Source organism: Simochromis diagramma, unplaced genomic scaffold, assembly GCF_900408965.1.
Source record: "Simochromis diagramma unplaced genomic scaffold, fSimDia1.1 OVJJ01000320.1, whole genome shotgun sequence".
Lineage (NCBI taxonomy): Eukaryota > Metazoa > Chordata > Actinopteri > Cichliformes > Cichlidae > Simochromis > Simochromis diagramma.
This window is the reverse complement of record NW_024386773.1, coordinates 4,822,607-4,836,032: the sequence shown is the minus strand read 5'-3', so window position 1 is coordinate 4,836,032 and position 13,426 is coordinate 4,822,607. Positions and strand designations below refer to the sequence as shown.

The window sequence follows — 13,426 nt, the reverse complement described above, 5'->3', positions numbered from 1 at the left end:
TGAAATACTTGTTTTGTGGGTTTCTGGAGTAATTAACATAAAAATGGATCTTTCTGTGTTAGGTGATTTAATTAGACCAGATAAATATCATTATGATGATGATAAAGTTATATGAGAGCTGTGTAAACAAGAACTGCATCAACCTAAGCTTCTTTAATGACACCTGCTCTCTAGTGTAAGCATGTCCTAAATGATAATGATGATGATGATGATGATGATGCTGAATAAATATATATTTGTATCGTTTGTCTGTATCGTTACGTTTTTAAAATAATGCACAGGTATCTCCAGTTGGTTCCTGTTTTGTTGTACATGTGGAACATAAGTTCATTTGTTAAGAAAGTGGGAAAAAATTGAAACTGCTGTAATTGCTGTTGTAATGCTATCATGCTAACAGCCTCTTTGTGGTCTTTTCATGGTGTACTCACCACTTTGCTTCTGAATGATGCCGGACCCCATCCTGATCACTTCACATAACAAGGACATCACAAGGAGTGGCAAATGCATCTGGGCTGCTGGTAAGCACCCGTTTCAGCGCCGGGTTGCGGACATCTGCAAAGACTCCAGGGTTTCAGTTGAAAATATAGTTCCACTGTGAGGCACAGAAAGAAACGAGAATAGAAAGGGGCAAAGACTCAGGGTTTAAAAGACGTAGGGGTGGATGGAGATGAAGGGAAGAAGATAAACGTGAGGGACCAAAGCAGAAATAAGAATGAGTGCTGACGTGAGAGAAGAGAGGAAACACAAGGAAAAAAATCCTTTTTCTCTTTGTCCTGTTTCGCAGAGATGATTTAGGGCTGAGATGAGGAGACAGGCAGCCATAGACAACAAAGAAGAGCACAGGAGAGAGACGGATAGGTGGTGAAGAAAGCAGAGAGGCTTGTCTGCTTCCTCAGACTGGCAGATTGGAGGGAAAACTCTACATTTAACTACCACTGTCAAATTTGCAATAAACGAGCTCCACTTATCCCACAACCATCTTTAACCCTTTAAGGCTGCACTCTCAGCCCTAAGTGGTTCCATATTTCCAGCTTGATCTTTAGCCTCCTCCTCCTGGCTCAGTCTATTGTTATTCAGTCTCTTCTTTTTATTATCCCTGTTTATTTATTTTTGTGCAAGTACTGGGCAGCTTTGTTTTCTATGGCAAGTCAGTAAACTTAATTTGACCACCTTGAAAGAAAAAAAGCAGCTGGAAACAGCAGAGCTAAGACTCTAAAATGTGATTATAGCCTGCCACGTTTTGGCAATTGATTTGTTGTGCCTGTTTGGGTAAGTAGTCAGGTAAGTGGGCAAGGGCGAGGCAAATTCATCTCTTTGGTGGACCCCAAACCTCAGTCGCTGGGAATTTGTTTTGATTATACAAATATATGATGAAATACATCACTACACCCATTTTTGTTTTGACATGGACAAAGTCTGTCTGATTTGGTAGGTTTTTAACTTAATATAAAATATAGAATCCACCATTTGGATTTTAGGATGTTTTAACAGCAAGTCAGTCCTGGTCAAAATTACTGCATTAGTTGCTAATATGTTTGGCATCAACATGTTTTGCAACTTACACATGGCTTATTTTATTTAATACACATTTATATTTCACAATATTAAGCCCTTCTGAAAAATCCCACTGCATGGCTGGCAGTGTTGTGGCTTTGACTCACATGTTGCATGCTATTCCCTTTTGTTTGTTCAGTTTTTTTTTTTCATCCTGTTTATTAAGAACAACCTTAATGTTTCATGTCATGTCTCTATTTAGACTAATTGTCTTTTAAACTGAAGCTGATTTAAAGACTGACTCACAGCAGCTTTAATTGCTAGATCAAAGATACAGATTTATGTAGCAGAGAAAATCTTTTTGTTTTCTTACAGTCTAGAAAAGAAAACAGTTATGGTGATTTGGATTTGTTGCTGGCACCAGTGGATGAACCCCATTGCTCACTGGCAAATTTCTTATGGGAAAGAACTACATATTAAAAATATTTTTAAATCCTCATACTGCCTACCACTGATAAACAACTTTATGTCTCTGAAACTGAGCTTTTTCCAGCAGTTTACATGGTTACATGTTTAAATGTACTGGCAGCTAACAGATCCAAATCTTAAGATTAGTAAGATATTAAATTCAGAACCTCCTTAAAACCACAGATGTGTATTTGTCCCGTCTCTCTCTCTCTTCACCCGGTTCTCTCTGAGCCTGGTTCGACAAGAGGCTTCTTCCCGTTAAAAGAAGGTTTTTCCGTCCCTTTGTCACCAAGTGCTCACTCAAAGGGGGTCAGCTAATTGTTGGAATTTTCTCTGTATTATTGTAGGGTATTTATCTTATAATATAAATAGCCTTGAGAGAACTGGAATTGTGATTTGATGAAAAAGTGAATTGAAAATGTTTAAAATGAATGCGAGTAGCCATGATAGTAAAATAGTTTGCAAGGATTCAGCTGTATTTAAACAATTTCCTTTTTAGAATTTTGGTTCTCATATAGAGCTTTTCTATTCCACCTGAGCACTTTATACAACCTGCTGCATTCACACATTCCTACCTCCATATACCTTTTATCTAACTCACACATGTTTATGCTCCAGTGAACACACTGGAGAACAACCTGGGGTTAGTATCTTGCCCAAGGATATTTGACATGCAGACCAGAGCAAGCAGGGATTGAACCACCAACCTTCCAATTAGTAGGTGACCTGCCCTACCTCCTCAGCTACCTCCCATTCTATGCCATTGCTTTTAATTTTAATTTAATAACAGATTTTCTCTAATGGCATCAACCAATCAATACAATGTTTACAATGAATCAAGAGTCATACAAATTATTTAGACTTGGACTGTTAGTTTGACAAAATAAAATCAGTGATGTGACCGAACTATGAAAATTAATAATTTTGGGATTCTAGAATCTGCTTTAGTCCAGCACAGAGCAGACTGTTTTTGTGGTTCTCATTAAAACCTTATGGTGTTATGATGGGAAATGTCAACCCAAGTCTTTGGAATAGACAAACCACTGAAATGTTAAAAACAAAAGCTTTCAGTCTGTAAAAATAGAATTTGTTTTTCTTGAGGTCCAGTAGAGATGACTCTATGGAGATACAAGGTTTTAATTCGTTTCCCTCTGCACACATTTAGCAATGCTGCAATCCCTCGATTGACTGTCAGGCTTCCACATTAAGATGTTTTCAGACCACAGCCTTTTTACAGAGTTGGACAGAGTAAACTGTGGCTTGTGGTGAAATTAGAAGAAGACAGACATCAAGTAAGAAGAATTGGTGTCTGAAGCTCTGCCCGTGTTTGCACTGCTGATGGTAAGTTTAGTCTTGATTTGAGATTTATTTGTTCTAAACATGTTCAGCAGGGTGTTAGTTAGTGTCCCACTATGTACAAATACATGGTGAACTGTAAAACAGCCTCTAATTAAATTACTTGAAATTATACGCCTTAAATATACTGGTTTTAGAGAATTTACTGTCTACTGTGTGCTTCATCTGTCTGCTGAAGGGGTTCTCTGTGCCATTTGAATTCTGACATCACTATTGAGAAAAACTCCCAGATGGCAACAAACTTTTCCTGAAGGCACACAAAGCACAATGGTGCTGTCACAGTGTTGCAACAACAACTAGTAAACCTTTGCTGTCAAGAGAAAATCTGCTCACTAAAGCTGCTTTTCAACCCAAAGAACTTTTAAAAGAACCAAAAAGTTTATTGGATTGTTTATTGTGTTTTCAGAATGTTGGGCACAATATTTGATAAAAATATGAAACATGAAATGTGAAACATAATAAGATGAAACAGAGTAGTCTCTAAAAAGCAGATAGTTTTTCATGTGTTAACTTTCTGCTGCAAAAACACCAAGTTAAGGAAATTAGCAGTAGCAATAATTTTATTAGATAATTTTATTAGACAATAGCATTAGCTTTTTATGATAACAACCTGAGTTTTCCATAGAATTTTGAAGTGAGACACTATAACAAGCTGCCCCTGTCCTGTAGGTTGTGTTAATGCATCTAGTGGACTAATATGTTGAACAACTGCTGATGACATGTAACAAGGATGCTGTCAGGTCTTTAGATTCATTCTAGGTTATGGTGAGTTTTGGTTTTAAGCTAAACACAGAGGAGAATGGGCCATTGCGATTGCTGTGACTACACTATGGAACAGTCTGCCCATTTAAATTAGGATCTCTCCAACCCTTGACATTTTAAAATCCCATCTGAAAACACATCTTGACTCCCTAGCTTTTAATTGTGACTGAGTTTTGGTTTTGTTCTCTTTGTGTGTGTTTGATTGATTGTGTCATGGTCCTGGGTCGGTGACCCAGCTCTTTTTAGTTTATTATGATGATGATTATTATTGTTCGAGTTCTATGTGTTATATTCGGTCTGCGTCTGTGTCTCTGTCTGTCTATGGTGTCACCCCGTCTGTTTGCGAATCTGTCTGTTTAGTTCTGTGTCTTGTTTGGTTCCCTGTGTCTGAGTTTCCTGTTTTATTGTGAAGGTCTCTGTCTGATGTGAGTGTGCTCAGTTTACGTTTCCCCTGTCCCGTCAGCTCTGATTTCTCCCAGCTGTGTTGCCCTTCTGTCTCTCATCCCCTGATTACTGGTGTGTGTATTTAAGCCCTGTGTGTTCTCCTGCCTGTTGCCGGTTTGTCTGTGTTACTCTGTGTTCCATGTGTCCGTGTCCCTCGTCCGTGTCCCTCGTCCGTGTCCCTCGTCCGTGTCCCTCGTCCGTGTCCCTCTGCCTCTCACCCTCTCGCCCCATTCTGGTACCCTCTCAGGTTTGTCATTTAGCTTTCCCAGTTTAGGTCTTTAGTTTTGTCTTCCCTCTTGCCTGTTTTGCCATCTCACCACTGTGTAAATAAAACATCACCAGCATTATCATCTACTGTCTGCGATTTGGGTCCTTTCTCCCATCAATACCACACGGCTCGCCTTGGCAGCCGTGACAGTTTGATTCTGTTTATGTGCTATATTCCTAGTATCTCTGATTTTTATTATCTATATTTCCAGGTCACAGGTTCCAGTTTTGTTAATTTCCCTTTGTTTCCAGTCTGTGATTTTCATTAAATTATGTAATTTTTAGTTATTATCTTTTGTGTTCCCTTTCTGTCTCCCCAGTCAATCATGTCTTCATGTTTATCTCCCGTCTCTGTAATAAGTTCACGTGTCTTGGTCCTCGTCTCAGTGTTTGTTACTTCCTTTTTTAATAGTAAATAAATAAGTAACAAAGGACGTAACAAGGAAGTGTTTGTTACGTCCTTTGTTACTTATTCTGATAGTCCCTTGTCTTGTTTTGCTTCCTCTTGTCTCTTAGCTTAATTCGATTCAGCTGTATTCTCTTGCGTTTCCTATCTTTCTAATTCTCTGGTGTATGTATATATTGTCTCAGTCTTTCCTTGACCTTTGTTGAGTTCTCCCTCTTAGTTGTGTCTGTCCTAGTTCTGTGTTTTCTATAAAAAGTGAAGGTTTCTGATTTTTGCTCCTGGCTTACTTATCTTTGTATTGTTTTTTAGAGTTTGCAACAAAGCCGAATTTGAGTTTTACTTTGTACTTTGGAGTTCTGCTGCACAGACACCTTGAATGAGATATTGTTCAAATGTAACAAAGGATGAGAGTGAGGGTGTGCCGTTGTTGATCTTGGTTTACTGCTTTCCAAAGTGGGATAAGATGAGCATTGTCAATAAATTGGACTTAAACACCCAAAATGATAGGCTTAAAGTAAACAAACAGGTTTTAAAAGCTATTGTAAAATAAAATGAAAAACTAGAAGGTATATGATGGGTATAGAATATTTCCCCCAAACTTCCCTGTCCCCTCTAATTTAGATCTGAATTTTGTAGACGCCTTAGTTACATGCATTTCTTTTTAGTTGCCATATAGCCAACCATGCATTCTCTTCCGTTTATCCAATTCATTAAGATTATGTATTAGCATAATTATACTAAGACCGAATGGATCCCAAAAATAAAAATAAAGTATGAGAACCAGAAAAAGATTACAGAAAAAGATCCTATTAAGTAGAATTTGAAAGGAAAAACTACTATACTGGAAGTATGCTAGCTATATTTACATTAAAATATTTAATAGAAAAATATTCCCTTGTGTTACTAAAATGATCAAGTCTAAACAAATGCACTGATATTAGGTTTCCCTGCTTCATGCCTACTCCTGGTAGGCAGTGCTGTGTAGCTCTCCATCATGTATAAAAGAAAAAAAATCTGGAATGACATTTGATAATGGGGAAAATATGTTTTATAGAGGAGCGAGCTCAAAAAACATATAAACAACTCACTGAAGTATGCAGAGTACCAGGTATTAGAGTCCAAAAAACAATTAGGTGAGCGACCATAAAAGGGTCTGCATGTTTAGCAAAAAGAAAAATGGTATTTTGATCTGTTTCAGAAATGCTTCATTGCACGCATTTCCTGACTCTCAAAGCTAAGGAACGCTGTAAACTTTTACTCAAAAGAAAGGCCATCAAAGAAATGACAGAGTGGAAAGTTTGCTGTTCCTCACAGGTGCTGCTTTTATCAGGAATGTGCAAAGTAAATGGGTTTAATTCCTTTGTAAACTGCACAACATGAATCTGTCACTATCAACAGCTAAACAACTAAATGTGTTAGAAAATGTTTTTTTAACAGTCAATGTGAGGTGGTGTGTGTTTAAGCAAATGATACTTTGATCTTAAAAGTCAGTCATGAGTCATGACCAATTTATCACCACAACTGACTGCACAGTCTTCCATCATGGTAACTGAGGCAGGTTATTAAAATGTCAAACTGCTGTTTTTTATTGACTGACCAACCTTTATTTATCCTACAGACACAAACTTAACCAGCTGCTGACAGACTGCCACTAAACACATTGTTAGCACACACTCAACACAGATACACACAGTTAGCGCTGGTTTGGGCATTGGGAGTTGGAGGGTGAAAATATTTTCTTCACTGTAGTAGTATTTCACTAACAGTCAGTTACCACAATGTGATGTAGTGAGTAAATGGGTGCTTTGCACATTTAGAATACTTACATTCATAGTTATTATGTGAAAAATACACTCACCAGTAGAGCTGTGAAATGATAAGAAATTAGCAATTAGCAGGTATCAGTTTGATTCCTTATTTATTCTCACTGGATCTGCTTTGAGAGTAAAGTAGCTAAGGAGCATATTAAAGACATTACATTCTGCAGTTAATTAATTGCATGCTGTGTGGTTAAATGTTTTCACATGTTTGGGGTAGTGCTGTCAGCGTTAATCTCGTTAAAATGATGTTAACGCCATAACCGCATTAACGTGGCAAACCTCCGTTAGCAAGTTAGCACGAATCGCCCCGTGCGTGGGGCTGCACGGCGTCAACGCGTTAGCGCCATTTTAACGAGATTAGCACCCCAAGTAATGTATGACACATATTACACACTTTTCTTAAAAGTAATGCAGTATGTTACTTAATTACTGAGAGGCAAAAGTAATTCATTATAATACTTGTTACAATACTTTCGTGTTATCAGCCTAGATGCTTGCAAAGAGCCAAAGTTGTGTTAGTTGCATAATGCTGTTTTTTCTTTCCTGGATGCAGTTTCCACTTTAACATTGCACTTTCGTCATTCTGTGCAATAATAATAAAAGTAACATCCATATCCATGCTATAGACTGTGCCACTCTATCCCTCCTGCAACACGCACTGAAATCAGCTGTAGTAGCACGAGTGCAAGTGAAACTAATTGATAAGCAAGCAGACTAACAATTCCAAGGAATTGAAATACTGTTAACAGTTTCTGTAGGGAACCAGTTTTCAATTCCCATCCCTACTCACCATTCACTTGGGAAAAACTACACCTACATGTAGACTGAAGTGCTCATAAATATTAAATTAGCCAATCACGAGGCAGGAAGGCATGTACAGTGTTGGTCAGATATTTGCATACACCCCGTCAAAGGAAAATTGTTTTTATATAATGTGATCAGCTCCATGAAATGTGCTTTTTATTGATCACTAAGCAATCTACATGTCTACGTGACTTTTCACCTAATAACTTTTGTGATGAACTTATTCAGCTACTAACCGCTTTCTGTTTTCAGAGAACAGTTAGATGTAGAAAAGGGAAAAACCCGTTGCTCTGAGTGACGTTGTTATTTTTGTACACACACACACACACACACACACACACACACACACACACACACACACACACACACACACACACACACAGAAAAGTATAAATAAAGAACGCAGACAGTGATGAGACGCAGGTCGCAGGTCATGCGTCTATGACTGCCCTCGCGAGTAAAAGACAACTGCAGTGTTTGTGTTTTCTAACTCAGGTGTCTTAGCTGAAGAACTATGGGGTGATTTAAAGAAATCTCCTGTCACACCCATCATGGGTATTGTTAAGGTTTTACTTTTTTTAATCTTTGGCTTAGGCTCCCAGAGGTCCTGCTTTCACAGCTGGGGTTTCATTCCACTGAGACGAACAGTCTAACCGCCAAACACCTCTATCTAATTTCTGTTCATCAAAAAATCATGTTCATTCTTTCTAATGATCTCTCCTTATTGAAATTGTTTTCTCAGTTCTGCAAAAGGATATTGTTTGTAGTGACTAGGTGTTTATTACTAACTGCATTTTTGTTGTGTCAGATGGCACGATTAAAATAGCATCATGGATTTCAAATAGCGTCATATTAAAGTTCCTGAGCAATCTAGTTTGTAGTTTCTAAAATACATGTTTTACTTTTTATTTCTGAATTTGAAAAACAAAAGGATCAACAACCAAATCACAGGAATCAGCATCAAACAAACTGATGGGAGTAGCTATTCTCCAAAATATTCTTTTTTTTCAACTAACATTTTAAGACACAAGCTATGTTCAATATCAGAATTAAACTTTTCATCAATTTTGATAGGATCCAAATCTCTCCAGCTGGCATACCATACAAAGATGGGCCTCCAAGTCCCCCGAACCTCGTAACCCCACACGCTCACCAAAAAAACAGAAAAAAAAGAATGGGATTTCTGACTGTATGCATTGCGTGCATTGACTTGAGTTGGTCTGACCGGGGGAAAAAAGTGGCAAAAAAGAAGAAAACCAAGCCCTCTCTGTGATTGTAACCATTTCCCTCACAGCGGGTAGATGAATGAAACCACCAACAGAAGAGGAATTCTGAGGCAAGGTCACATGAAGTTCACTTGTAGGGGTGTATATGTGTGAAACCAATTGAAAATGTGTTTTTGTGGCTTTAATCCCTAATCAGATAAAGAGCTGCTGTGAAGGCTTGGAATGTGTCCACAAGTGGACACATTGTTTTGGATGTTCTTTGAAGCTGTTTCTCTGTAGAAGTTTGATGAAATTTTATTTCATCAGGAAGTAAGTGGAAAAAAAAATAGGAGTACTATACCTCCGAATGGGTAAGAAGTGGCAGGATGGTTTAATCCATATAGGCAGATATCCCTTTTTTCTAAACCAAGCACAAAGAATTATCTAACTGTGATTACAGGCACGTTTACTCTTTAGCGGTAATGTACTTTGTGTAGTCATAGTGTCCTAGCATGCAGCGGCTGGGGCAAACCACTGACTGCTTGACGTCATTTGTGCCCGTGTGCTATACAGTCTAATCATTTGGCTCTGATGTTGTCCCCTTGCTTTATCTTAGCAACTCTAGCTTAGTATGATTTGTTAAGGTATACAATAAAGAAAACTATATTTGAATAACATTACGTCAAACATAATTGTACCAAAGTTGGAAGGATACGATTGTCTAAAATTGTTATTGCTGGAAAAAAGATTCAGGCATAGGAAATAGTTCAAGTTACTGTTTACGTTTGATATTTTTACAGATGAAATTGCTCAGATAAGTTACAGATAACACCAGCAGAGAATAAAGGCTTCTCAAACGTTCCTTACTCCTAGTTTTAGATACAAATTCTCATAATTTGAGTATTAAATAAAAGAGGGAAACACAGGCCATCTGATGATGGGAGGATGAGAAACTGAGACACAGGCTGGTCTTTGGAAAACATGAGTCCTGCAAAAGAGAAAGACAAGAACCCAAGGGGCTCTGCAAGGCCATGACCACAGGGTAAATATGTAACAGATGCTAAAATTGTATATCAAATTTATATTCTGCTGAGCACGCCATGGCAACAGGAGTTTATTTGCACATCGTATCTCCGACACACAACCGTTTTCCTGAAGACCAACATCTTTGGTCAAACACAAATGAGGGTTAAATAGATGATAAATTGTTATAAAAAGACACATAAATAACACAGAGAGGTTTTTTTGACACAGAACTGCTAAAATAGCTTAACGTATCTTCATGAACTTTTGTTTATTTTTTTCACCAGCATCAGATTAGCACCCGAAAATACTGTATATCTGTTTTGGGTACTTCCCACCCTCTTTTTTTTTTTCCCTATCAGGAGCTCGAAGGAAGATTTGAACACTAAGGTCATTTTCTGTGGAGATATGAGAGGCATGCGGCAGCGATAAAAACCTCCACATGGTGGACTGTTGTTGCTGTTCTACATTTTTCACAGACTTTTGAGCACCAAGAAGTAAACTTGGGTCAGTGCTACGCATCTGCTGGAATGAGCTGTCAGATGTTTCTGTGCATCTAAACACGTTGCTCGTATGGGTTGTATTTTTTATGTAACCGGCCAGTTACATTCAGATAAATTGGTCCAACATTGAAAACTACATAAAATAAAGAAACTGCTTTTGGCTGCTCCCTTATTCATCAGGGCTCACCACAACAGGTAGATCCACATGTTTTATCTGGCAGATTTTTTACACCAGATGCCCGTCCTGAAGCAACCCCAAAGGGTTTTGTGTCTTCTCCCAGGATTAAACTAGGGATCTTTCACTTTATTAGGTGACTGTGTAAACTACTACACCATGGTTCAAGGTTCAAGGTGAAGATGGAGCTACTGTTTTGAAATATACATTATTATTTTAAAATGGGAACTGTCTTGATTTGCATTTTGTTTCATGGACTTTTTGATTTTATTTATTTAGTCTGTTTTTGTTTTTTTTCACACCTTCCTCTCTGTTTGGAACTAGCACTCCCGCTACAGCCACCTGCTTACTGCCTGAACCATCAACCTACCTGGACCCTACTCACCTGTTTCCACTCTGCTAAACATTCCCCCCCTCATTTGTTAAATTTTCTGTGTGCTTCTCATGTCTGTCCAACATGATGCTGCATTGGTTCCACACAAAGCTTTGCAGATGTAAGTCTACTTTTTCTAACTGCCAGCTGCCTCTCAAAGGCAGTATCATAAATATGGGAACAATAAAAAATAAGGGCTAATCTTATTCATATTTATACCTTTGCTTTGTCTTGTGAAAAACTTATTTTCAGTAGTGTGGAATTTGATTATATTGCAATTCTCCTTCTCTGGTCTTCACTGTGTTCCTTGGTTATTTGTGTCAAAAAATTCATTTTATGCTGGCAAAGAGAAACTACCAGTTGTAGTCAATCGCAGTCCCTAATGAGAAGTTAATAGGCTTTGGTGTTGTCAAGTTGAAACACAATATAAAATCTTCAGCACCACTTGTTAAAGGATGGAAGTGAGTGTGTACATACGTTAACATGTCTGCAAGCTTTTGATCCTTGGTGGAATGGAGACTATCCTAAGTTGTGCAACCAGTTCATTAAATCATTTGTTTGTTGTACAATTATTCCAAGGGAGGGGGGCAGTTTAGAGAAATCATTAAAAGCCCAAAATATTCTGTGATGAATAATTTCTGACCACAGCTGCAGACACTGTTAAGATGAAATACGGACAAACTACATCATTCACCCAATAACTGTTTCCACATATCCTTTACTATGGTCGAGTTTCAGTGATGCATTTTCTGACTTGAAACCCTATTTTGAAGATTAAGAATAAACTGCATCAATTGTAAAATATTCTAGATAACTTTCCATGACTTGTTTATGTTGACTGAAATAGGCGGTCTGTGTTTTGCAGGAAAAAAAGAAATGTGTGAAGTAGAAAGCCTGCATGAACAAATGAAAAGCTTACAAGCAAACGATCGTGATTTACATTAACTCTGATTATGGTTTTCATAGTTTTTCAAGCCAACACAAAGCTGTGAATTATATAATTGTAAATTAGAAAGCTGAGTTGAACACCTGCACTTTCGTATGTTCCATAATTTTTAACTTGATTTAATTTCAGTGACTCACCATCACCACGGAGCAGATTAGAGCTCTAGAAAATCTCTAAATCTCAAGTACACAATAGGTTACACCAGTGTTTCCCAACCTTTTGGAGCCACGGCACATATTTCACATTGGAAAAATCATCCGGCACACCGCCAAACAAAAATGTCACAAAAAGCGTATTGATAATTTTTCCCTGTGAACCAGCAGAGCGGAAGTGGCTCGGTTTGTCCCCAGTATACTTTTGTTGTTGTTGTTGTTGTTGCTTTATTTTGACCACTACTTGGTCTTGGTCTCAAGACTTCTTTTCCGTGGTCTTGGTCTTATCTTCGTCTAGACGGACTTTGGTCTCAGTCTTGTCTTGGTCTCGCTGTCTCGGTCTTGCTGTCTCAGATCGGAGTCAACAGTATCCATGACACACAACGTAACGTTCGATAATGTGTCATGCGCAAAAGCATCAGCTCTAAGAGCCGTGCTTAGAGAGTGCTTTGTAGTGAATCAGAAGAGTCGACTCCCACTGAGCGAGAGTCGGCTCCTCACAGTGGCTCAGCTTGCGCCAATGCCTCCATATTGTGGCCAATCACATGCGAGGATATAGGATAATATCATTATGTGAAAAACAGAAAGGGTGAGTGATGCGACAGTCAAGTCGAGCGTGTGTCTGTCCTCTCAGTAAGTGAGTGAGACAGTAGACAGCGGTGAGGAGGGCTGTGCGAGTGCATCGCAAAAACACATAAATATGCCTGACACCCGTAAACAAAGCAGCATCTGGCTGCAGTTTAAAGACTTTTTTGTCTCGGTCTTGGTCTCGTCTGAACTTTGTCTTGGTCTTGACTCGGTCTGTCTTGGTCTTGTCTTGGTCTCGATACCCTCTGGTCTTGGTATTGTCTTGGTCTTAGTTTAGGCGGTCTTGACTATAAGTCTACTACTCATGCTAGGGCCTTCACCTGGGTTGAACTTTGTCCAGGACCCAGGTCAGATTGACTTCTTTTCAAATATTTATCTATTGCTATTACATGTTGCTATTACTGCCCTCTTGTGGAAGAGAATATAATTGTTCTGCTTGTTACTCACACTGGTCGCTTGGAGTACTAAATAGGTGAAACCAGATAATCTTCGATGGCACACCTGATCATTTCTCATGGCACACCTATGTGCCGTGGCACAGTGGTTGGGAAACATTGGGTTACACAATATGGTTAAAAATACTTCTCAATAATGCCCTGCTGTTTTACAAAAAAATGCAAGAAAATATTTATCATTTTAA

General features: G+C 38.4%; 1 protein-coding gene across 1 annotated transcript in view; it reads right to left on the bottom strand.

Annotated features, from left to right (window-relative positions):
- Positions 1-1,095, bottom strand: part of rspo4 (R-spondin 4) — a 39,832-nt gene extending 38,737 nt beyond the window's left edge. Inside the window, exon 1 of the mRNA XM_040004281.1 lies at positions 429-1,095. Within this exon, the coding sequence (XP_039860215.1) occupies positions 429-507 (79 nt within the window). The 5' untranslated portion in view covers positions 508-1,095. The remainder of the gene's footprint in view (positions 1-428) is intronic.
- Positions 1,096-13,426: the final 12,331 nt, after the last annotated feature.